The 27,228-nt window shown below is 45.0% G+C and overlaps 1 protein-coding gene across 2 annotated transcripts in view; it reads right to left on the reverse strand.

The window, feature by feature from the left end:
- The window catches only part of LOC134568267 (laminin subunit beta-4-like), a 148,637-nt gene that overhangs the window by 8,291 nt on the left and 113,118 nt on the right, over positions 1-27,228 (reverse strand). For both annotated transcript variants that reach the window (XM_063426713.1, XM_063426714.1), the window contains exons 24-30: positions 20,678-20,892; positions 16,774-16,870; positions 14,329-14,707; positions 11,614-11,798; positions 10,086-10,327; positions 9,731-9,934; positions 1,254-1,398 (exon numbers count right to left, since the gene is read on the reverse strand). In XM_063426713.1, coding sequence (XP_063282783.1) covers positions 1,254-1,398; positions 9,731-9,934; positions 10,086-10,327; positions 11,614-11,798; positions 14,329-14,707; positions 16,774-16,870; positions 20,678-20,892 — 1,467 coding nt within the window. The remainder of the gene's footprint in view (positions 1-1,253; positions 1,399-9,730; positions 9,935-10,085; positions 10,328-11,613; positions 11,799-14,328; positions 14,708-16,773; positions 16,871-20,677; positions 20,893-27,228) is intronic.

Raw genomic sequence — 27,228 nt, forward strand, 5'->3', positions numbered from 1 at the left:
AAAGTTACTTCAAGGGTTACTCCAAACACCATGACTACTTTAGTAATTTGCATTTCTGCTGGAAACGCTGCACATACAAAGTAATTTGCACTTGTGTGCCGGGATCTAGTTACACGCCTGGCACACATGTTTTTGGCAGACCAAAACTCTGTTTTGGTCTGCCTAATGTCAATTCTGTGCATAAAATACATATGACATAAGCACGCAGAGCATGCTGGCAATGGATGTATAGAGTTTCTCCCTTGCAGGCAATGCTTACAAGGAAAAGCACTTTTTCCCTCTCCCTGCCTCCCCATAAAATTGCTAAAGCAATATGCAATTGGACTGGGGAGCATTTAGCGTCTCCCTGTAGAGCGTAGATAGGAAGCACCTCTAGTGGCCATCTACGTTGCTGCCTATGGATCACTACATTAAGCTGTAGTGGTTCTGGTGATCATAGTGTCACTTTAATCAGATTCTCCAAGGAATGTTTCCAGCATTGAATCCGTGGTGAAAGACCTCAAGCCATGCTGGAGGTAAAAGGTGTCTTGCTTGGAACTAGATAGGTGTACCTAATTAAGTACACACTAAACATATATACATAATTAAAGGGACACTGTAGGCACCCAGACCACTTCTGCTCATTGGAGTGGTCTGGGTGCCAACTCCCACTACCCTTAACCCTGCAAGTGTAATTATTGCAGTTTTTTATAAACTGTAATAATTACATTGCAGGGTTAACTCCACCTCTAGTGGCTGTCTACTAGACAGCCACTAGAGGTCACTTCCTAGTTTGTAGCACAGGTTTCCTGTGCTAGAGCGTCGCTGGACGTCCTCACGCTGTGTGAGGACCTCCAGCGTCGCTCAAAACCCCATAGGAAAGCATTGAAATGAGTTTTCAATGCTTTCCTATGGGGAGACGTAATGCGCATGCGCGGCATTTCCGCGCATGCGCATTAGGTCTCCTCGGCCGGTGAGCGAGATTAGTCTCGCCCACCGGCCGACGTAATCACAAGGAGGAGCGTCGCGGAGGCGGAGACAGCGGCGAGGGACATCGCCGCTGTCCCAGGTAAGTCACTGAAGGGGTTTTCACCCCTTCAGTAACCGGGGATTGGGGGGTGGGAGGGAGAGGGACCCTCCAGTGCCAGAAAAACGGATCGTTTTTCTGGCACTGGAGTTTTCCTTTAAAGAGCTTTAAAGAAAAATGGCACATAAGACAAATTAATAAATTTTTGCTGTTCATGTTGGAAATAGACACAAATATCAGAACTTACCAGTCAGGAAATCTTTTATCTTCTTTATAAATTGCCGCAGTTTATCTGTGGAATCCTCCATTCTCCGTTTGGCGTCCTCTGCTTTGTTTAGTGTTAACTCACTCTGAGCCTTTGCCTCCTGAGCTATTCCCTGGACCTCCTGAATCTGGATAATGACAAATATGCCATGTACAATGTTAAAATATAGTATTTACTAAACAATCCATAGGGTGAGAGAGGATAATTAGCAAATGAACAGGGCAGGTCTCCAATAAAACTAATATCTGGTAAAACACTAAAATAAGCTATACTTACTATCAAAGTCCAAATAAAAATGCACAAATCCCGACACACAAAAAAAAACATAAAAAAAAAAAAGGATGGAAAAATTCAACGAGACTAAATAAAATGTATTAATCTCCACCCCACGGGGCTTTGAACAGACTGAGCTTTCATAGTGGCTTTCTGACACTATGTTAGAGTAATAGCACTCTAAGAGTCAAGTCTCACTTCTCTCAAATCTTTTCTATCAGAGTGCTCTGGTTTACAAGCTGATTAGTATGGAGCCGTATTGACAAAATGGGGCCTTTTCTAGTGACTGGCAAACAATGGCTGTCAAGTCATTAGTTTTAAGCTTTTAGTAGACATGCCTTTACATTCTGCCTTATGGCAGTTGGGGACATAAGGAAGTGAAATATGTAATGTGGGGGTCTATACCAACAAAAGTGAATTATCTATAAGTTCACAGTTTAAGGAATTATTTTGAAATTAATCAAATGCTCTCATAAGAAGAATTGCTTAGTACAATTGAACTGAATAGCACATAATTCTGGCCTTAAATTTGAAATTCACTTTGAATTCTCACTTTGGTAAATAATCCTGTTAATAAACATGTATAACTGTAAATGTCTCTTATTGTTTGTATTATGAATTGATTTAATTATTTTAAGTGCCACTTTTATATCCTATTTTATGGTAAATGCTGCATGTGAATGGGTACCAGGGTGTGAAATGCATTGGAACCAACCCCAGCATTTTCCCCCGTTGTCTTCATTTTAGTTATTTCTAATAATTAAAATATAGGCAGAATACGTTCTAATTCTGCAACATGCACTATATTTTATGAATACTCAATTTTCAAATATTTATGATGATAGTCATTAAATTGAATGATCTTTACCATATTGCCTGATTTGATTCCATACAAATTAATTGATGCAAACCTAAATTAGATACTACATGGTGGCATATGAAACAAAATTAAATATACTTGTTATACAGCAACATTCTACAAATGATTTCATGATGTGGCTTTTCATAGGTGAAAAAACACTAAAATGTAAAGCCACAATACAATTTGAATTGGGCTTGGAAATTGAACACTAGTCTTCTGAAAGATGAAGACGTCCTAACTTCAACTAGAGAGGCCATATTGGCTTACTTCGCATAAAATACTACCCCAGAGATGGATCCCACTATGGTTTGGGCAGCCTAAGACGGTCCTGAGGGACCACTTTATAAAGCTCGCCACCCATAAAAAGCAACGTACGGCCAAGCTCTTACTGGAGTTCCAATCGGATTTATAAAAAGCAGAACACCAACACAAGGCCAACCCTACACCCGAAAAATTGCTGAACTAAATGCACTATGACACTCCATTAAAGAGCTAGCACTGGAAGACGTGGCCTGCTCCTTACTATGGTACAAATGCTAATTTTACGAGAAAGCAAACAAAATGGACACCAAATTAGCTAGAACGTTAAGACCCAATCAAGGGAGCAAACCCATCACTAAAATTCGCACAACAGCCAATAAGCTTGTCACTACACCCAAAGCAATCAACATAGAGCTCACCAAGTACTTCACTGCACTGTACAACCACTAACCTCAACACACTCCAGATAACAAAGAATACATCACTCACATCACCTCCTTTCTGGCAAATCTCACTTTACCAAAGGTGACTGAAGAGGAGGCGAAGAGTTCAGAGCACATGTAACCAAGGAAGAGGTAGAGGCTACCATCACGGCCCTAAAGGCAATAAAGCTCCAGGCCCAGATGGCTACGATATGGGCTATTATAAACGGATTCAAGAAGAACTGACACAGCACATTGTGACACTATGCAATCACTTTATAGAAAGCGGCACACCGGATTGGAACATGGTCACAGCAAAAATAGTCTTACTATTAAACCCTGAAAAAGACAACACTCTACTACTATAGACCCATATCATTAATCAATACTGAATTAATTTTTTTTGCAAAGATCTTAACTAATACACCCTGACCAGGTGGGCTTCATGCCACTATTGCTATCAGCCATCCGACAAACCTTTCACCTTAAAATTGTAACAGAAACATTTATGTACCTGGGTATTAGCCTCACCGCCAACCCTGCCTCCCTAGTCAAAAGTAATTACACTCTACTTTTTAACACTCTCACAGGAGACCTCGAGAGATGGATAGATAACCAATCTTATGGATGGGGCGTCTACACTCAGTAAAAATGAACATTCTCCCTAGATTACTGTTCCTATTTCAATCACTACCGATTCCAGTCACCAGAGGGGATTCGGCAAATATACAGAAAGCAATTGGCATGTTTGTCTGACAAAAAAAACATGCTAGACTTACCCGTAATCTCCTATATCGACCTAAATCTAGAGGAGGATTGGGACTACTCCATTTATATCACTACTACCTCGCAGCACAATTAGTGCAAATTGTACACTGGCAACCCTTGGAACTCAGAATATAGGCTGACTTACCCCAATTCTCTATTTGGGTCCCTAAAGCCCATAGAACTCCGTTCAGATCTGGGATAAAACAGTGCAAAAATACGCCCTTGAGAGAATCCCTTCCCCAATGACTCCTGTACTTAGGAGCAGGCTGTTTCCACCAGGGATCAGGGCGCGGCCCGTTAGGGTGATTGAGGCTATGGGCCTATATTCACCTTTACGTAAATAATGATATAGTCACCTATGACCATTTTCCATAGCCTCCCTCCAATTGTGGGTCTAATTCTGCTATATACAACTCAGATACTTTGCACACAAAAAAAAAGAGATCCGTGCTAGACATGTGCAATTCGTTTCGGTCCGAATATGTATTATTCATTATTTTTAGGGTGAGGGGGGTAGGTAGGGGGATACTTTTTTTGGGGGGTGGGGGGAGGGGTGACTAGGGGTTTGGGGACCCCTAGTCACCTGGGGGAGGACATTTTTTTAGGGCCCCCACCCGCCGCTCAGGGGTGTGGGCCGGGGGGCAGGACAATAGGTCCCCCCCTATTGCTATTTAGGGTCCCCACCCGCCGCTCAGGGGTGGGGGCCAGGGGGGAGGACATTAGGTCCCCCCCCTTTTAGTATTTAGGGCCCCCACCCACCGCTCAGGGGTGGGGGCCAGGGGGGAGGACATTAGGTCCCCCCTTATTAGTATTTAGGGCCCTCACCCGCCGCTCAGGTGTGGGGGCCAGGGGGGAGGACATTAGGTCCCCCCTTATACCAATTTAGGGCCCCCACCCGCCGCTCAGGGGTGGGGGCCAGGGGGGAGGACATTAGGTCCCCCCCTATTAGTATTTAGGGCCCCCACCCACTGCTCAGGGGTGGGGGCCGGGGGGAGGACAATAGCCCCCCCCCCCATCATTTTACTTTAGGGCCCCCACCCGCCGCTCAGGGGTGGGGGCCGGGGGGGCAATAGGTCCCCCCATTAGTTTAAAAGCAGTGGGGGCTCGGGAGGGGGACCCTATTTAAAAAAAAAAAATGTAAACAGTGAGCAGCCACAGGCTGCTCACTGTTTACTAGACATGCCCCTACTCGTGGTATAGCGAGTAGGGGCAAAATGTACTAATACTAAGTCATTTTTACTTAGTATTAGTAAATTTGTCTGAAAGACCAATTTAGGTCTTTCAGACTTTTGGTAGATAACTCCCTAATACCGTGGGAATTAGGGAGTTATCTAATAAGCGGCTGCAATAGAAGTGCTGAAGTGCCGAAGTGGCCGAAGTTCCGAATGCCGAAGTGCTTTAGTGCCGAAGTGCTTTAGTGCCGAAGTTCCGAAGTTGCCGAATTACCGAAGTGCCGAAGTTGCCGAAGTTGCCGAAGTTGCGAAGTCTTGACCTGCCGAATTGCCGAAGTCCCGAATTGTGAAAATCCAGAATTTCGGAATGCCGAACCGAACCGAAAGTTTTCCCCATGCACATGCCTAATCCGTGCTGTTGCAGAGAACAATTGACATTATTTGAGAAACTGTTTTGAGGAAACATCTCACGCCAAACTAATAATACTACTATATCAACACATTAGCTCTAAATCAGGGGAATGGGGACACCTTTGCTATACAGACTAGTAGGAACCGACCTGTGGGAGGGGATAAACTGGCAAGATATCTGGAAGGCCTGTGCTTAAAGCGGCACTGTCATGCCGAATTCCGTTTTTTTTTTTAACCCCCCTCCCGCCTCAACTACATCCAATCGACCCCCTAGTCATCCCCAAATGCCCCTATGCCCCCCACATTACCTATTTTTTATTCTTTATTTTCTGCCCGATCTTTATTCAGGGCGCCGCCATCTTTGTGTGGGTAGGTGAAGTCCCTGTGGGACACGTCATCTGCCCACACTAGATAGCCCTGAGATTCCCGCACATGCCCAGTGAAACACCTGGACATGCGAACGGGAATTTCATCTATTCATTCATTCATCAGACAGACGAATGAATGAATAGAAAAAATCAGACGAACAAACTAACACTGTGTATCAGTGTTAGTTTGTTCGTTCAGTTTATTACAAGGAGGGAGCTACCGGCGTGCAGCTCCCTCCTTGTAATATGTAACTATAGAAGCGGCAGGGAGCAGAGCTCCCCACCACTTCATAAGCCCCCCAGGTCCCCCCCTCACTCTATGGGGGGCAATATGACCCCCATAATAGCACAAGGGAGATTAAAATCTCCCCAATGCCCCTACTCGCTATATCGCGAGTAGGGGCATGTCCACTAAACAGTGAGCAGCCTGTGGCTGCTCACTGTAAAAAAAAAAAAAAAAAAAAAAAAAAAAAGGGTAATAAGGGGGGGGACGGGGGGCCTACTGTCCTCCCTCGCCGGCCCCCACCCCTGGACGGCGGGTGGGGGCCATAATGGGAATGAGGGGGGACCTACTGTCCTCCCCTCAGGCCCCCACCCCTGGGCGGCGGGTGGGGGCCATAATAGTAATAAGGGGGGGGGGACCTACTGTCCTCCACCCCCCGGCCCCCACCCCTGGGCGGCGGGTGGGGGCCATAATAGTAATAGGGGGGGGGGACCTACTGTCCTCCCCCCCGGCCCCCACCCCTGGGCGGCGGGTGGGGGCCATAATAGTAATAAGGGGGGGGGACCTACTGTCCTCCAGCCCCCGGCCCCCACCCCTGGGCGGCGGGTGGGGGCCCTAATGGAAAAAAGGGGGGGGACCTACTGTCCTCCCCCCCGGCCCCCACCCCTGGGCGGCGGGTGGGGGCCATAATAGTAATAAGGGGGGGGGGGGGATCTACTGTCCTTTCCCCCCCCCCGGCCCCCACCCCTGGGCGGCGGGTGGGGGCCATAACGATAATGGGGGGGGGGACCTTCTGTCCTCCCCCCGCCCCCACCCCTGGGCGGCGGGTGGGGGCACTAAGTAAATCCCCCCCCCCCCCATCAAGGTGACTAGGGGTGCCCAAGCCCCTAGTCACCCACCCCCCACCCAAATAAAAAATGCCCCTACCTACCCCCCTCACCCTAAAAAATAGTGAGGGGGGAATAAAATTGCTAACCTGTAAAGTAAAATTAAACTTACCATTCGACGTCTTCTTTTTTCTAAAATCTTCATTTTTCAGCCCCAAAAAAGGGCAAATAAAAAACCATCATAGCCGTCGAACTAAAAATAAAATAAAAAACCCGAGCGCAAAAAAAAAAACCCGACGAAAAAGAAAAAACCCGAGCGCACAAAAAAATAATCCATCTTCACCCATGGAGGGCTCCGCGCAGACTGAGCTCCGCAGGGCGGGGCAAGGCTTATAAAGCCTTGCCCCGCCCTGCAATTAGCCTAAGAACACTCTGATTGGTGGGTTTAAGCCAATCAGAGTGCTCTTTGTCATTTTACAAGCGTGGGAAAGTTCTTTGGAATTTTCCCACGCTTGTAAAATGTCACAGAGCACTGTGATTGGATGGCTTGAAATCCATCCAATCACAGTGCTCTGTGTCATTTTACAAGCGTGGGAAAGTTCTTTGGAATTTTCCCACGCTTGTAAAATGACACAGAGCACTGTGATTGGATGGATTTCAAGCCATCCAATCACAGTGCTCTGTGTCATTTTACAAGCGTGGGAAAGTTCCAAAGAACTTTTCCACGCTTGTAAAATGACACAGAGCACTGTGATTGGATGGATTTCAAGCCATCCAATCACAGTGCTCTGTGTCATTTTACAAGCGTGGGAAAATTCCAAAGAACTTTCCCACGCTTGTAAAATGACAAAGAGCACTCTGATTGGCTTAAACCCACCAATCAGAGTGTTCTTAGGCTAATTGCAGGGCGGGGCAAGGCTTTATAAGCCTTGCCCCGCCCTGCGGAGCTCAGTCTGCGCGGAGCCCTCCATGGGTGAAGATGGATTATTTTTTTGTGCGCTCGGGTTTTTTCTTTTTCGTCGGGTTTTTTTTTTTTGCGCTCGGGTTTTTTATTTTATTTTTAGTTCGACGGCTATGATGGTTTTTTATTTGGCCTTTTTTGGGGCTGAAAAATGAAGATTTTAGAAAAAAGAAGACGTCGAATGGTAAGTTTAATTTTACTTTACAGGTTAGCAATTTTCTTCCCCCCTCACTATTTTTTAGGGTGAGGGGGGTAGGTAGGGGCATTTTTTATTTGGGTGGGGGGTGGGTGACTAGGGGCTTGGGCACCCCTAGTCACCTTGATGGGGGGGGGGGGGGGATTTACTTAGTGCCCCCACCCGCCGCCCAGGGGTGGGGGCGGGGGGAGGACAGTAGGTCCCCCCCCCATTATCGTTATGGCCCCCACCCGCCGCCCAGGGGTGGGGGCCGGGGGGGGGGAGGACAGTAGATCCCCCCCCCCCTATTACTATTATGGCCCCCACCCGCCGCCCAGGGGTGGGGGCCGGGGGGGAGGACAGTAGGTCCCCCCCCCCCCTTTTTCCATTAGGGCCCCCACCCGCCGCCCAGGGGTGGGGGCCGGGGGCTGGAGGACAGTAGGTCCCCCCCCCTTATTACTATTATGGCCCCCACCCGCCGCCCAGGGGTGGGGGCCGGGGGGGGAGGACAGTAGGTCCCCCCCCCCTATTACTATTATGGCCCCCACCCGCCGCCCAGGGGTGGGGGCCGGGGGGTGGAGGACAGTAGGTCCCCCCCCCCCTTATTACTATTATGGCCCCCACCCGCCGCCCAGGGGTGGGGGCCGGGGGGGAGGACAGTAGGTCCCCCCCCCCTTTATTACTATTATGGCCCCCACCCGCCGCCCAGGGGTGGGGGCCGGGGGGAGGACAGTAGGTGTCCCCCCCCCCTTTATTACTATTATGGCCCCCACCCGCCGGCCAGGGGTGGGGGCCGGGGGGGAGGACAGTAGGTCCCCCCCCTACTACTATTATGGCCCCCACCCGCCGCCCAGGGGTGGGGGCCGGGGGGGAGGACAGTAGGTCCCCCCCCTTATTATCTTTATGGCCCCCACCCACCGCTCAGGGGTGGGGGCCGGGGGGGGGGACAATAGGTCTCCCTCCCTTATTTTACTTTACGGCCCCCACCCGTCATTTAGGGGTGGGGGGCAATATTTTTTTTATTTTTTTTCTACAGTGAGCAGCCACAGGCTGCTCACTGCTTACTAGACATGCCCCTACTCGCGGTATAGCGAGTAGGGGCATATTATTTACTAATACCAAGTCATTTTTACTTGGTGTTAGTAAATTTGGCTGAAAGACCAATTTAGGTCTTTCAGCCTTTTAGTAGATAGCTCCCTGATGCCGTGGGGATTAGGGAGTTATCTACTAAGCGGCTGCAAGATGCAGCCACAGCAATGAATAGGATCGGAGTTTCATTCATTAGAATGAAATTCCGATACGATCAAAGTACCGAATTGCATCCTAACACCAATGGAGAAACGGTGCTCATTCTGTTAGGATGCAATTCGGCAGTTTTGCCGGCGTTCTGTCTAAGTGACAGGACTTTCGGCAATACTGACAGGAAGTATTGTGGGAACTGGGAGGAAAGCTAGGGATCATGGGAAAATTGCTCTGACCAGCGGAAATGAAGCACACTTTGCTCCTCCGCTGGTCAGAGCTGGTCAAGCGGAGGAATCCCATAAGACAAAGAGTCCCTACTTTGTCTTATGGTTTTAAAGAAAACTAAAGAAGACAGGAAGAAAAGAATAACAGATCCCGAGAGAGGGGGAGAAGAGGAAGAGATTGAGGAAAGGTAAGTTCGGCATGACAGTGCCGCTTTAAACATCCATGTGTGTAATGCAACAGGAATAATGCTATAAAACACATTTTAATACCTTTTGGGATATGTCATTGAGCTGATTAGCCATGTTTTCTAGTGCAATTGTTGCATTTTGAGCATTTTTGAGAGCCTTGGTAGAGATTGGCACAGCTCCATTACACCCCTCCCCACCACACTTTCTCTGGCCTTTATCGTCTCTGCAGTTAGCTCCACCGCATGGTGCTTGATCGCATGGCTGGTCACCGGGCGCTCCACAAATCTTTAAAAGGAAGAACAAACAGCCATTAGAGTAGTTGCATTTTTTACTATCAACAGTATATTAATTATGGAATTTTCAGAAACAAGTCTTAGCAGTGAAGCTGCAGTTGAGACTTGCTGTGGATGCTATAAACTAGACGCGTAAGTAGTACCTTCACGTTGATATGGTTGACATTCAGATCCTGAACCTTTTTTTGAAGCTCTTTCAGGGAGCTCTTCTGTGCGGTCGTGTTTTTTCTATAGGCATCCAGTTTGTCCTTCAGATGTTTCTCGATTTCTAGACGTGTTTGCCGAGATTGGAAAACAGGACTTCCGGGTCCTGATACAGAGCCATTAGCAATTCTTTCAGCAGCCATAGACTCTAAGTAGGACTTTCGAATGCTGCTGTAGGACTCTAGAAACAAACATAGCATACATGTGAGTGCAGAATTGTTAAAGAGGTTTTTTCAGACTCAATAAACTGGTCAATATATAGAAAGGTAAATAAGTGGGACCGTTTTTTAGATAAAATGGCTCCTACAGCAGTAGTGTTAAGTTTACAATTTTCACATGCAGTTGGTTAATGGAAACTTAAAACGATGCATTATAAGCACCATAACCACTACATCACTCCTATCTCTTTTTACCTATCATTGCTATTGAAGGTTGTATGCTTTTATCAGTGTAACTACAGGGGTACCAGACTACAGATTGTAGGGGGAACTCCTACCAGGATCCTGGATAGGCCTGGATTTAACATTGCTGAATAAGCTTTTCAAATTACTAAATATGTTTGGATAACCACTATCCTTAACGTGCCCCTTTAATTAAAGATACTATAACAATATAACAAATGGGAAGTTTCAACTCACTAAGACAAGCCTGAAAAAGTAATAATCCCCTCACTTGTATAAACATGTAATGAAAATCTAACTTATTTAATCTGCCACTTACCACTTAATTTAATATACATATCAAGTAATCATGTTTCATAAGGTAGTTTATCTAGATAGATCCATATCTCTAGCTCGATGAAGGTTTGCCTGTTTTTCAGGTTCCATATAAATGATTTATGCTGGTCCAAGTGAAATCAATGAATTCGCAGAATTCTCCATGGTGGTTTCATCATTGAATCATTCAAATTCCTGCTTTCATTACAGAAACACTGTAGGCACCATACCTACTTCAATTGATTAAAGTGGTTATGGTGTCTGGAGTCTGGGGTGCCAATTCCCACTTCACTGCTAACTGGTTTACTCACTGTTTAGCAGATACTTGTCACCTCACATTCATAACCTTTGCTGTGACAAGTCAGACTGAAGGCAGGTAGATGGAGCTAATCTGTAAACTTACCCAAAAGCCTCTGAAAAAAAATAGGATAGTGCCGCCAAGCGTTATAAAATTTCAAAATGTATTAGGCTTTCTGTACCATTCTAAATCACAATCGTGCTGCTAGCTAGTTAATTACACTAGTATACGGTGACCTGACAATGAAGAATAAAAAAAAACAATGCATGATAAACGACAGACTAAAATGATGTGTTATTTTGGGTCAATATGTGGACGTTTCCTTGGCATTAGAGTGTCATTGCCAACTGATATCAGGGCAGGGCTGCTGCAGCCTTACCCTAGCAGAGGATGCTAAGAATGACAGTTGTCCAAACTCATATTATGTATAATCATTATATTGTTCTGGTTTACCATTGAATCCTACGACAGCTATGGCTTCTATCTGGGACTTTAGCAAATACACCGTCTTGTTGACTTGAGTAACATCTAATAGCAGGTTGTCAAGCCTTCTGTTTTGCTTTCTGTCTTTAGCTGTGGTATCATTCATTTTCTTTTCTCCATTATGGAGATTAAAAGAGAGGAGAGCAACTTCAGTCCTAGAAAAACAAACAAACAAGAGAATGGACTAAAAATAACCTGTGCCAAACATTTATACCCAAGGAAAATGTTTACAACATTGTTTCATTAAATTAACTGTTGTGTATAATTACAGACTTCAGGCTGGCTGGGCTTTATGGGAACGGTGGGCAAATGGTAGATCCCCAGCTGGCATAGCATTGTGGAAGTTCTCCGACAGATGGGGATCCACCTTTTTGGCCACACCTGCACTAGAGGGGTTCCCAGAAAACATACTTGCACCAGGGCCCTCTCTACATTAGTTCCACCACTGGGAAAGAGCGGGACACAGAACTTATTATTCTGACTAAGTGTGTGAGTAAGCAGTTGTATGCCTCTAAAACGGATTGCCATGATATGCCAAGTTTCTGCCTCTAAAACTGCCATGATATGCCAATTATATGCCTCTAAAGCTGATTGCCATGATGTGCCTAGTTTATGCTTCTAAAGTGGATTGTTATGGTGTACCAATCTTATGCATCTAAAGTTGCCATGGTGTGCCAAGTTTATGCATCTAAAGCTGATTGCCATGGTGTGCCAAGTTTATGCATCTAAAGCTACCATGATGTTCCAGTTGTATGCCTATATAACTAATTGCCATGGTGTGCCAATTTTATACACCTAAAGTTGAAAATGATGTGCCAAGTTTGTGCATCCAAAAGTGATTGCCATGATGTGCCAAGTTTATGCATCTAAAGCTGACTGCCATGATGTGCCAAGTTTATGCATCTAAAAGTGATTGCTATGATGTGCCAACTGCCAAGTTTATGCATCTAACTCTGATTGCCATGGTGTGCCAATTTTATGCACCTAAAGTTGCCATGATGTGCCAAGTTCATGCATCTAAAACTGATTGCCATGGTGTGCCAATTTTATACATCTAAAAGTGATTGCTGTGATGTGCCAACTGCCAAGTTCATGCATCTAAAGCTGATTGCCATGATGTGCCAATTTTATGCATCTAAAACTGATTGCCATGGTGTGCCAATTTTATGCATCTAAAGCTGATTGCCATGGTGTGCCAAGTTTATGAATCTAAAGCTACCATGATGTTCCAGTTGTATGCCTATATAACTAATTGCCATGGTGTGCCAATTTTATGCACCTAAAGTTGCCATGATGTGCCAAGTTTGTGCATCCAAAAGTGATTGCCATGATGTGCCAAGTTTATGCATCTAAAGCTGACTGCCATGATGTGCCAAGTTTATGCATCTAAAAGTGATTGTCATGATGTGCCAACTGCCAAGTTTATGCATCTAAAGGTGATTGCCATGGTGTGACAATTTTATGCTTCTAAATCTGATTGCCATGGAGTGCCACTTTTATTCTTATAAAACTGATTGCCATGATGTGCCAAGTTTATGCATCTAAAAGTGATTGTCATGATGTGCCAACTGCCAAGTTTATGCACCTGAAGCTGATTGCCATGGTGTGCCAATTGTATGCACCTAAAGTTGCCATGATGTGCCAAGTTCATGCATCTAAAACTGATTGCCATGGTGTGCCAATTTTATACATCTAAATCTGATTGCCATGGAGTGCCACTTTTATTCTTATAAAACTGATTGCCATAGTGTGCCAATTGTATGCCTCTGACGCTGATTGCCATGATGTTCATTCTTAAAATATGCATTAAAAGCAAGTGGGTCTCTAAAAATTACAATTTTCAAAAGTGGGTCTCAGCCCATAAAAGTTTGGGAAGCCCTGATCTAAACACTAAAAGTGCTTCATTAAGCTGAAGTTGTTTTGATGCTTAAATTAGTCCTTTAAGGTTTGGGGAAATATAGGGTATCGTGAAGCTTCAACTTTAAAATGATTTAGACTGAGGAAAAGACTGGGTGAAAGAGTGATAGAGGTTACAGTCTACAACATCTTGAATGCTCTCCTGACACATTTTCATATACCCTTATAACACTTTGTACCCCTAAACCACACCTCTTAACATTTCAAATGTTCAAAAAAGGGACACTTTACTTTATTGGGGTGTGAGTGGGGGTGTCGTCAGGGGCAGAGCTGTTCGGAGAAATTTTAAGACGACTTACTGATAAAAATGTATGTAACTAAAATGTGATTTAAAACAAGAACAATGTATTTTATTTACACAGGCTGATTTATCAACACAGTTTATTGACACATTACTGTAAGATGTATTGCTATTTAGTCATACACTCGGACATAATAATAATATGGAGCTCCTAGAAAAGAGGGGTATTAGGATAGAAAAGAGGGACAGAGGGATTTCGGCTCAAATAGGTACTGCCCCTACTAAATAGGGACACTTGGGAGGTAATCCCTAAACCTGTTGCATGGGGTATAATGTTGTATCCTGTGTGTTTAGTACAGGACACATCTGTTTACCCCCTCTGTACCAGGGCACGCATAATAGTAAAAAGCAATACAATAATGCTTTTTTATGTCAACGTTTTAAAGTCAACATTTGTAAGGTGAATTATAGTATTGTTACCATGTTCTCCTACTGATTAAATAGCAAATAATTAGAGCGGAACATACCTTATTTTGTTCACTAATTTGTTCATTTGCTCCAATGTCCGAGTACCCTCAATGCCTCCATCTTCTATCAGCTCTTGAATGATCCTTAGTTTGTCCTCCAGTTCCCGAATGTTACTGTTGCTAAATTCAGGAGCTTCTCCGACCTCTATTAGATTAGAAACTTTCTGCTGGATCCTACGAATTTGACTTCCAAGCTGACCAATAGTGAGGTCCCACTGGCCAAAGCATTGGTGGCAAGCCGTGCACCTTGGGAAATTGTCCTTGAATCCTCTGCCACACTGATCACATCGCTGACCGGTGAAACCTTCCCGGCATATGCATTTCCCGGTAAGATAATCACATTGCTGAATCTCCGAACCATATTGGTCACAGTTACAAGCTAACAAAAAAAATAAATAAATAAAGTATTAATATATTTAAGATTGTCGGTCAATGTGGAAAGGTTAAAATAAAAAAAAATTAAAAAAATAAGAAACAACATTGGGAAAGTAAGGAGAAAATGAAATAAAAGATTGGAAAGGAGAAACAGAGTGGTTGTGTTATGAAAAAATGGAAAAAGAGCAAAACAGATGACTGAATTTGCATCCTCCGATAGAAATAATACAGCTACAGGGAGTGCAGAATTATTAGGCAAGTTGTATTTTTGAGGATTAATTTTATTATTGAACAACAACCATGTTCTCAATGAACCCAAAAAACTCATTAATATCAAAGCTGAATATTTGTGGAAGTAGTTTTTAGTTTGTTTTTAGTTATAGCTATTTTAGGGGGATATCTGTGTGTGCAGGTGACTATTACTGTGCATAATTATTAGGCAACTTAACAAAAAACAAATATATACCCATTTCAATTATTTATTTTTACCAGTGAAACCAATATAACATCTCAACATTCACAAATATACATTTCTGACATTCAAAAACATAACAAAAACAAATGAGTGACCAATATAGCCACCTTTCTTTGCAAGGACACTCAAAAGCCTGCCATCCATGGATTCTGTCAGTGTTTTGATCTGTTCACCATCAACATTGCGTGCAGCAGCAACCACAGCCTCCCAGACACTGTTCAGAGAGGTGTACTGTTTTCCCTCCTTGTAAATCTCACATTTGATAATGGACCACAGGTTCTCAATGGGGTTCAGATCAGGTGAACAAGGAGGCCATGTCATTAGATTTTCTTCTTTTATACCCTTTCTTGCCAGCCACGCTGTGGAGTACTTGGACGCGTGTGATGGAGCATTGTCCTGCATGAAAATCATGTTTTTCTTGAAGGATGCAGACTTCTTCCTGTACCACTGCTTGAAGAAGGTGTCTTCCAGAAACTGGGAGTTGAGCTTGACTCCATCCTCAACCCGAAAAGGCCCCACAAGCACATCTTTGATGATACCAGCCCAAACCAGTACTCCACCTCCACCTTGCTGGCGTCTGAGTCAGACTGGAGCTCTCTGCCCTTTACCAATCCATCCATCTGGCCCATCAAGACTCACTCTCATTTCATCAGTCCATAAAACCTTAGAAAAATCAGTCTTGAGATATTTCTTGGCCCAGTCTTGACATTTCAGCTTGTGTGTCTTGTTCAGTGGTGGTCGTCTTTCAGCCTTGCTTACCTTGGCCATGTCTCTGAGTATTGCACACCTTGTGCTTTCGGGCACTCCAGTGATGTTGCAGCTCTGAAATATGGGCAGACTGGTGGCAAGTGGCATCTTGGCAGCTGCACGCTTGACTTTTCTCAGTTCATGGGCAGTTATTTTGCGCCTTGGTTTCTCCACACGCTTCTTGCGACCCTGTTGACTATTTTGAATGAAACGCTTGATTGTTCGATGATCACGCTTCAGAAGCTTTGCAATTTTAAGAGTGCTGCATCCCTCTGCAAGATATCTCACTATTTTTAACTTTTCTGAGCCTGTCAAGTCCTTCTTTTGACCCATTTTGCCAAAGGAAAGGAGGTTGCCTAATAATTATGCACACCTGATATAGGGTGTTGGTGTCATTAGGCCACACCCCTTCTCATTACAGAGATGCACATCACCTAATATGCTTAATTGGTAGTAGGCTTTCGAGCCTATACAGCTTGGAGTAAGACAACTTGCATAAAGAGGATGATGTGGTCAAAATACTCATTTGCCTAATAATTCTGCACGCAGTGTATAGTCCAATCGTTCAAATGGCATGAAGGAGGAAACATGAAAAAAAAGGCAAAAATTATTGATAAAAAGAATGGTGGGGAGTTAGAGAAACATATACAACAAGAAATGGAATATTGAACACATTGACGTTTATTAATATACATAATGTTTAGTGATTGTGGATAGGATAGCTAAGTCAAATAGTTGGACTTTTAAAAGATTAAGGATGGCAGGCTTTTGATGTATGTTAACCCTTTTGAAGTCAGTCAATCATTTGAATCCAAATTCTATATCTCCTAAGTGCATCAAGATGATACCTTGACACTTTCTTTGAGGATCGCCCCAATAATTTTGTTGACAGTTTGAGCAGACTCTCCCACCAAACCCAGACTGGCAGTGGCATTGTCCTGTAAACTGGGATACACAAAGGAAGTTAAACATTACACAATGCACAATCTTCTGTAAACTGCAGCCATAGTACTTAAATACAAACATGAACTTGTTAACAGAAATGAACCATAGTCGAAATGTCAATCTAAATCGGAGTGCTATTTTTGTGTATGTGTATCACATAAAATAATTATACATCATTCAAATAACTGTAAATCAGATCTATACAAATCCAGGGTTGTTTACTAAAATGTGAGTCAGGATTGATTGCAAAGTGAATTTTGAATGTTAGACCGAAATAGAAAAAGTTGAAAAATTCTACCACACAAACACAAACATGTATTCCGGACCCTATAGTGTTAAAACCAAAGGGGGCTTGCCCCCCCCACTTAATCACCTTCAAAGGGGTTAAAACATTCCTTATTTCCAGCGCTGCTCAGGTCCGCTGGTGCTGGTGCTGGCCCTGATCCGTCTCCTTGGTGACATCATCAGAAAGTAACATTTTTAGCAAATCCAATGCTTTTCCATAGGGAAGCATTGGATTGGCTGAAATTGTCAAGGAGGCAGGATGGGGCAGGGCCAAACGCCGTTTTGGCTAATCACCACCTCCTCATAGTGTTGCATTGAATCAGTGCATCTCTATTAGAAAATGTCAGCGTCTCCATGCTGAGCGTGGAGATGCTGAACGGCAGTGCTGACTACTGTGCAGCACTGTCCCAGGAAGCACCTCCAGTGGCCAGAGGAGGTATCCCTAGGGGTCAATGTAAACACTGCCTTTTCTCTGAAAAGGCAGTGTTAACATGAAAATGCCTGAAGGTAATGATTACACTCACCAGAAAAATAACATTAATCTGTAGTCTTTCTGGTGGCTATAGAGTCCCTTTAAATAACTGAGCACATAGACGTTACTTTCAGAGTTAAACAGGGCCGCACTGGGGATACAAAGCAGCCCTGGAAAAAAAATGCATGCCAGCCCCATAAGTCATTGTGTCATGTAGTAAGTGTGTATGTGTGTGTCCCTCAGCCGGCGGGGGAGACCTATTTATTCAATGCTTTCCAATGGAGAAAAATCTGACGCTGGAGGTCCTCATGCAGAGCGTCCAGCGTCAGATAACGGACCAAAGGTCAGTTTCAATTCCGGAAGTCCCTATAGTGGCTGTCTGGTAGACAGCCACTAAAGGAGGAGTTAACCCTGCAAAGTAATTATTGCAGTTTCTCAGAAACTGCAATACTTACCACTGTAGGGTTAAGGGACATGGGATATTGCACCCAGACCACTTCTATGAGCTAAAGTGGTCTGGGTGCCTACAGTGTTTCTTTAAGTGTCAAACCTTTATCATATTGATCAATATTGTTTTAGACCTGCGGAAGAAAAGTAAACTTTCAAAAGCTTGTCTTTTAAATATTTTGTTTGTTGAGTTACCAACCACGTGTGAAGCGTTACGAGCCACCTCAAATGCTTGTGCACATTATTTATTTTATTTTATTTACTCAAATATGTACACAACTTCAGTTTGTGTATATGCAGAGTCATATTTATATTGATAGTCTTATGTGTGTGTAAATGCAGGGCCATATTTGTATGTAGTTTGTATGGATACAGGTGCATATATTTGGGGCAGGTCAATGTGTTTGAATTTAGGGACATATGTGTGTGTGGGAATGCAGGGATGTGTGTGGAGGGCAATGTGCATAAAGGGGCGTACATGTGTAGTGGGTCAAAGTACCCCCATAGAGAGTACCCCAATCCTTCTGCCATAGATAGAACCCCTATCCGCATCCCCAGAACTAGTACCCCTATCCCCCTCCCCATAGATAGTACCCCAATCCCACTCCATATAGATAGTACCCCAATCCCCCTCCCAATAGAATATACCCCAGTCCCCCTTCTCATAGATAGTACCCCAATTCCCCTCCCCATAGATAGTACCCATATACCCCTCTTGATAGTACCCTAATCCCCCACCCCATAGATAGTAACCCGACCATTCCCCCATCTATAGTAACCCAATCCCCCCCATACCCTTCCCCATAGATATTACCCCAATCCCCCCCCATGGAGAGTACTCATATATCCCTCCCCATAGATAGTACCCCAATCCCCCACATAGAGAGTACCCCAATCCCCCTTCCCATAGATAGTAACCCAACCCTTTCCCCATATATACTAACCAAACCCCACCCAAGAGAGTACCCATACCCCCTCCCAATAGAGAGTACTCATATCCTCCTCCACATAGACAGTACCCCAATCCCCCCCATAGAGAGTACTCATATCCCCCTAACCATAAATAGTAACCCAAGCCCCCCCATAGAGAGTACACCAACCCCTCTCCTCATGAATAGTACCCCAATCTCCTCTAAACTCACTCCTTTAGAGAGGTACAGATTCTCCTAATTCCCCCACTCCAGCCCTATCCAAACCATTTACATAGTTACATAGCTGAAAAGAGACTTGTATCTATTAAGTTCAGCCTTCCTCACATATGTTTTTGCTGTTGATCCAAAAGAAGGCAAAAAAAAAAAAACAGTCTGAAGCGCTTCCAATTTTGCAACAACTAGGAAAAAATTCCTTCTTGACCCCAAAATAGCAGTCAGATGTCTCCTTGGATCAAGCATCTATTTACCCACTTATTAGAAATCATATCCCTGTATGTTATGTTTTTGCAAGTATTTATCCAATTGCTGTTTAAACATCTGTATAGACTCTGATAAAACCACCTCTTCAGGCAGAGAATTCCACATCCTTATTGCTCTTACTGTAAAAAAAACTTTTCTTTGCCTTAGATGAAATCTCCTTTCCTCCAGCCTAAATGTGTGACCTGGTGTCCTATGTATAGCCCTGCTTATGAATATATTTCCAGATAATGGTTTTTACTGGCCCCGAATATATTTGTATAATGTTATCATATCCCCTCTGTGAGGCGCCGTTTTTCCAAACTAAAGAGATTTAAATTTTTTAACCTTTAATCCTTTTATCAATTTTGTAGCTCGTCTCTGCACTTTTTCTAGTGCCATGATATCCTTCTTTAGAAGAGGTACCCAAAATTGCACAGCATATTCAAGGTGCGGTCTTACCAGTGATTTATAAAGAGGCAAAATTATATTTTCATCCCGAGAATGTATGCCCCTATTTATACATGACAAAACCTTACTGGCCTTTGCAACTGCAGATTGACATTGCATATTGCTGCCTAATTAGTTGTCCCAATTCCCAAATCCTTCTCGTGTCTTGTTATCCCTAATTCACTACCATTTAGGGTATAAGTTGCTTTTGCATTCTTGACCCCGAAGTGCATAACTTTGCATTTCTCTACATTAAATTTAATCTGCCATTTTAGTGCACATAGCCCCTATGTATGGTTACCAGATAATGATTTTAATTAGGCTCTACTTAATTCATGACTGTGTGGGGTGAAGTACTGATGCGTGCATTTTTTGGGGGGTATCCCTAATTCAAGTGGAGATTTGGCATCCTGTATGACATATTGTTACTATAACTGTTCAGTAAATAAACTATCAGTCAACAAACCATGAATTTTAGGAAATTAAATACAAACAATAAAATTGAGGCTAAAATATCCAAGCTGTGTCTAGAACTGAGTTGGAGAGTTATTTCAAATCATTACCATAGCCTTCATTTTTAAATTTAGATTTAGACCCCGATTTAGTATTTTTGTAAATATGAAATCATTTTTAAAATTGTATCCAAACATATTGAATAATTTGAAAAGTATTGAAAAAAATAAAAGTGAGGTCTAGTAGCTAAATTTCTGAGTTTAGTGAAACACCTTGTGAACGTTACCTGGCAACATAGTTGGTGATACTTACTTTATTGCAGTCTTGTCGAATGGAATGAGCCGGATCACAGGCGCAGGACTCACAACCCAGTTCCCCTCCAAAGTTCCAAAAGTTGGTTACACACTGATCACAGTTCTTGCCCTCCACGTTAGCACGGCATGGGCAATGCCCAGTCACCTTGTCACAGTGACAGTTGTCTCCAAAACATCTTGATTGTACAGTACCGAGTTCATTGCAGGTGCAGCCTGATTAAGAAAAAAAACCATAAGAATTCATTAATATAGTGACACGCAGTGACATTTTCAGTTTAATGGTTTTATGCTGTCAACTGTCTAAAGCAGGGGTGGGGAACCTTTGGCCCTCCAGTTGTTTTGGACTATATCTCCCTTGATGCTTTGCCAGCTTTATGGCTGTAAAAACATTATGGAAGATGTAGTCCAAAACATCTGGAGGGCCAAAGGTTCCCCACCCCTGGTCTATAGGAAAGAGGGGTCTTCTTTAACCCCTATTCTGTAACAGCATCATGTTAATAATAAATGGAATATAAGTAACAGTTCCCTAGTTGTTTAATTTGTAATTTTATTTTTTCCAATATTAAAATAGTGTTGGTTATGCAAGAATCGTGGAATATATGACGATTAGGAGCCATGTGATAAAGTGGTGAAGTCAACATGAGCATTTAATTGGTTTCCCACAGTGACGTCCATTTGAAACATTTTTATACATGTGGCGAGGTCTTTCTTTCACTGCTGTACATTTTCTTTTACTAAAGTGAGAATTAAAGTGAATTTTAAATTTAAGGCCAGAGTAGTCAAACTGACAGCATAGCCAACTAAGAGATTTTTTCCAGTTCGGCTATTTTGACCTTAAATTTTAAATTGGCTTTGAATTTTTACTTTAGTGAATAACTCTTAGTGTACAATGTATATGTTAAGATAACAGTAGCCAATGCTATATTACTGCACTGAGGAAAATCCCCACTATGACAATTTGAATAAAAAAAAAAAAAAAAACATATCCCAACCCTGCATAGATGTGTGGATTTATATATTGAATTTTATTTTTCAGTCCGCACAAAAACATATTCGTTAAAGGAACACTATAGTCACCCAGACCACTTAATCTCAATATAACCCTGTAAAACAGGGGTCCTCAAACTCTGGCTCCCCAGATGTTGCTGAACTACAACTCCCATGGTTCTCTGGCTATCTATGTAATTCAAAGAATCATGGGAGTTGTAGTTCAGCAACATCTGGGGGGGCGGAGTTTGAGGACCACTGCTGTAAAACATTGCAGTTTTAGGCTATCCAATGACACAACAACATTCAACACTCTACCTTCCTCCTAATCTAACTGCCTTTCCCTCCTCAAACTGCAGACAGGCTAAGTCGTAACACCACAACCACTTTCATTGCAGCAAACACTGCACCACCACTGGTCTAAACCTCACAGTACACCTGGGGTAATCTGGAAATATTAATGACACCATTCAGCAAGTCCACAGCAGTGGATATCTATCCACATAGGCACTAAGCATAGCTCCCTAAAAACACAAGGGGACAACCTCATCACCTGGAGAACCAGAGACACCCTTCTGTCTTACAAGGATACAATATACATGAGCCCAATATCATTCAATATGTTTTTAACGTCATACCAATACTTTATAAAATGTTACGATAATTAGAGATGTCGCGAACATAAAATTTTCCATTCGCGAACGGCGAACGCAAATTTCCGCAAATGTTCGCGAACGGGCAAACCGGGGGAACCACCAAAGACTTCAATGGGCAGGCGAATTTTAAAACCCACAGGGACTCTGTCTGGCCACAATAGTGATGGAAAAGTTGTTTCAAGGGGACTAACACCTGGATTGTGGCATGCCGGAGGGGGATCCATGGCAAAACTCCCATGGAAAATTACATACCGTATTTTTCGCTCCATAAGACGCACTTTTTTTCCCCTCAAAAGTGAGGGGAAATGTCTGTGCGTCTTATGGAGCGAATATGAAGCTTTACTTACCTGTCTTGCAGCGTTGGCCGGCAGCACAGGGCGCACCGCGGTAGTGGAACTTGAATTTCATGTTCCGGTTTCCGGCGGGACTGAAAGGAAGTGTGCACAAGCTGAGTGCGCACTTCCTTTCAGTCCCGCCGGAAACCGGAACATGAAATTCAAGTTCCACTACCGCGGTGCGCCCTGTGCTGCCGGCCAATGCTACAAGACAGGTAAGTAATTATGGGACAAGGGGAGGGGGGCAGTATGGGAGAGAAGAATATGGGGAGGGGGGGGATGGAGTCTATGGGGAGGGGGGGGGATGAAGTCTATGGGGAGGGGGGGGGATGAAGTCTATGGGGAGGGGGGGATGAAGTCTATGGGGAGGGGGGGGAGATGAAGTCTATGGGGAGGGGGGGAGATGAAGTCTATGGGGAGGGGGGGAGATGAAGTCTATGGGGAGGGGGGGGAGATGAAGTCTATGGGGAGGGGGGGGAGATGAAGTCTATGGGGAGGGGGGGGAGATGAAGTCTATGGGGAGGGGGGGGGAGATGAAGTCTATGGGGAGGGGGGGGAGATGAAGTCTATGGGGAGGGGGGGGAGATGAAGTCTATGGGGAGGGGGGGGAGATGAAGTCTATGGGGAGGGGGGGAGATGAAGTCTATGGGGAGGGGGGGGAGATGAAGTCTATGGGGAGGGGGGGATGAAGTCTATGGGGAGGGGGGGATGAAGTCTATGGGGAGGGGGGGAGATGAAGTCTATGGGGAGGGGGGGAGATGAAGTCTATGGGGAGGGGGGGAGATGAAGTCTATGGGGAGGGGGGGGAGATGAAGTCTATGGGGAGGGGGGGAGATGAAGTCTATGGGGAGGGGGTGGGTGAAGACTATGGGAGGGGGGGACACTATGGGACAGGGGAGAAAAAAAATATTCTGTACAAACTGTCCCATAGTAAGAAACACTATGGGACAGTTTGTTCAGAATATTTTTTTTCTGGGTTTCTTCCTCTAAAAACTAGGTGCGTCTTATGGTGAGGTGCGTCTTATGGAGCGAAAAATACGGTAGTTGATGCAGAGTCTGGTTTTAATCCATAAAGGGCATAAATCACTTAACATTCCTAAATTGTTTGGAATAATGTGCTTTAAAACATTAGGTATGATGTTGTATCGATCAGATAGTGTAAGGGTTACGCGCACTTCACAGTGACAGACCAAACTCCCCGTTTAACGCACCGCAAACAACCGCAAACAGCCCATTTGCACAACCGCAAACTCCCCATTTGCACAAGGTTGGATACCAAGCTAGCCATGTCCCGTTCCTTGTCCTCACTGATGTCATTGAAGGTCTCTTCCTCCACCCAGCCACGTACAACACCAAGGGTCCCCGAAAGGTGACAACAAGCCCCCGGGACGCCTGCTGTGTTTGGTCTTCCACCTCCTCAAAGCCACCTTCCTCCTCTGACTCCTCTTCTTCAGACTCCTCTCTCTGCGTTGCCACTCTCTGCGTTATTATAAGGTGTGTTAAGTAGTACTATTCCTATCAATTTAATCCCTGTTACGTCCCCTATCAGGGGACGTGTATATGGCATCGATTTTAGGAACCGGGAGATGGAAAAAGATGCTTGGTCGGTCCTCCTACTTCAAATTTGGGGCACTGCGCGTGCAATCTAATGTGCCACCAGATAGGAGTGGTGTGTTAAGTAGTACTATTCTTATCAGCTTAATCCCTGTTACGTCCCCCTCATCAGGCCTTTCTTAGTCGAATGTATCGCCCACTGTCAGTCCCTTCGGGATCCATCCCTCATTCATCTTAATAAAGGAGGTAATCTAGACTTTTTTGACCTAGGCGACTTCTCTTCTCAGTGACAATACCTCCTGCAGCACTGAAGGTCCTTTCTGACAGGACACTTGAAGCGGGGCAGGCCAGAAGTTCTATCGCAAATTGGGATAGCTCAGGCCACAGGTCAAGCCTGCACACCCAGTAGTCAAGGGGTTCATTGCTCCTCAGAGTGTCAATAACTGCAGTTAAGGCGAGGTAGTCTGCTATCTGTCGGTCGAGTCGTTCTCTGAGGGTGGACCCCGAAGGGCTGTGGCGATGCGTAGGACTTAAAAAGCTCTGCATGTCCTCCATCAACAACACGTCTGTAAAGCGTCCTGTCCTTGCTGGCGTGGTCGTGGGAGAAGGAGGATTACTTTCACCTCTTCCCCTGTTAGATTCCCGTTGTGCTGTGACATCACCCTTATACGCTGTGTAATGCATACTTTTTAAATTTATTTTGGAACTGCTGCATTCTTTCCGAATTGCGGTAATTCAGTAACATTTCAGGCACTTTCTGCTTATACCGGGGGTCTAGTAGCGTGGACACCCAGTACAGGTCGTTCTTCTTCAGCCTTTTTATACGAGGGTCCCTCAACAGGCACGACAGCATGAAAGACCCCATTTGCACAAGGTTGGATGCCGAGCTACTCATGTCCCGTTCCTCGTCCTCAGTGATCTCACTGAAGGTATGTTCTTCCCCCCAGCCACGTACAACACCACGGGTACCAGATAGGCGACAACGAGCACCCTAGGATGCCTGTTGTGGTTGGTCTTCCTCCTCCTCCTCAAAGCCACATTCCTCCTCTGACTCCTGTTCCTCACAATCCTCTTCCAGCGTTGCCGCAGGTCCAGCAAGCGATGCTGATAAGGCTGTTTCTGGTGGTGGTGGTGACCAAAACTCTTCCTCTTCACGCTCATCTACGTCCTGATCCAGCACTCTTCGCAGGGCACGCTCCAGGAAGAAAACAAATGGTATGATGTTGCTGATGGTGCCTTCGGTGCGACTGACTAGGTTTGTCACCTCCTCAAAAGGACGCATGAGCCTACAGGCATTGCTTATGAGCGTCCAGTAACGTGGCAAAAAAATTCCCAGCTCCGCAGAGGCTGTCCTAGCACCCCGGTCATACAAATAGTCGTTAACAGCTTTTTCTTGTTGGAGCAGGCGGTCAAACATTAGGAGTGTTGAATTCCAACGTGTCGGGCTGTCGCAAATCAAGCGCCTCACTGGCATGTTGTTTCGCCGCTGGATATCTGAAAAGTGCACCATGGCCGTCTAGGAATGCCTGAAATGGCCACACACCTTCCTGGCCTGCTTCAGGATGTCCTGTAAGCCTGTGTACTTATGCACAAAGCGTTGTACGATCAGATTACACACATGTGCCATGCACGGCACATGTGTCAACTTGCCCAAATTCAATGCCGCCAACAAATTTCTTCCGTTGTCACAAACCACTTTGCCGATCTCCAGTTGGTGCGGAGTCAGCCACTGATCCACCTGTGCGTTCAGGGCGGACAGGAGTGCTGGTCCGGTGTGACTCTCTGCTTTCAGGCAAGTCAACCCCAAGACGGCGTGACACTGCCGTATCCGGGATGTGGAATAGTACCTGGGAGCTGGGGGGGGTGCCGTTGATGTGGAGTAAGACGCAGCAGCAGAAGAGGACTCAGCCAGGGATGTTATGAAAGAGGATGGAGTAGGAAGAGTAGAGGAGGTGGCAGCAGGCCTGCCTGCAAGTCGTGGCGGTGTCACCAACTCCTCTGCAGAGCCACGCATTCCATGCTTGGCAGCCGTCAGCAGGTTTACCCAATGTGCAGTGTAGGTGATATACCTGCCCTGACCATGCATCAGTGGTCAGATGGACCCTTGCCCCAACACTGTGTGCCAGACATGCCATTACTTCCTTTTGCACAATCGAGTACAGGTTGGGGATTGCCTTTTGTGCAAAGAAATTTCGGTCGGGTACCTTCCACTGCGGTGTCCCAATAGCTACAAATTTTTGGAACGCCTCAGACTCCACCAGCTTGTATGGTAAAAGCTGGTGGGCTAAGAGTTCAGACAAGCCAGCTGTCAGATGTCGGGCAAGGGGGTGACTTTGTGACATTGGCTGCTTACGCTCAAACATGTCCTTGACAGACACCTGACTGTGGGCAGATGAGCAGGAACTGCTCAAGGCGAGAGACGGAGTGGCAGTTGGTTGAGAGGGGGCAAGGAGGACAGCAGTGGTTGACGTGGCTGAAGATGCTGGACCAGGAGGAGGATGGCGGCTTTGAGTTTGTGTGCTGCTTGTACTCATGTGTTGATCCCATAGGCGTTTGTGATGTGCGATCATGTGCCTTCGCAAAGCAGTTGTACCTAGGTGGGTGTTGGACTTCCAACGACTCAATTTCTTTTGGCACAGGTTGCAAATGGCATCGCTGTTGTCAGAGGCAGACACACAAAAAAAATGCCACACTGCTGAGCTCTGCAATGACGGCATTCTGGTGGTGGCAACAGCATGCGTTGATTGGCGTGCTGTCTGGCTGACCCCGGGTGCCGATGCATGCTGTCTGACTGCGCCACTAGCTCCTTGCGACGACCTCCCCCTGCTTCCAACTCGTCTCCTCCTCCTCTCTGTCTCCCCATCTGAACTTCCCCCTGTTCTTCTCTTCTAGCGGGCACCCACATGACATCCACGGACGCATCGTCATCATCAACCGCTTCACTTGTATCTGACAACTCAGCAAAGGAAGCAGCAGCGGGTACAACATCAATTATCACACCATACGTCCATGTGTGT

The sequence above is a fragment of the Pelobates fuscus genome, chromosome 7 (assembly GCF_036172605.1).
Source record: "Pelobates fuscus isolate aPelFus1 chromosome 7, aPelFus1.pri, whole genome shotgun sequence".
Classification (NCBI taxonomy): domain Eukaryota; kingdom Metazoa; phylum Chordata; class Amphibia; order Anura; family Pelobatidae; genus Pelobates; species Pelobates fuscus.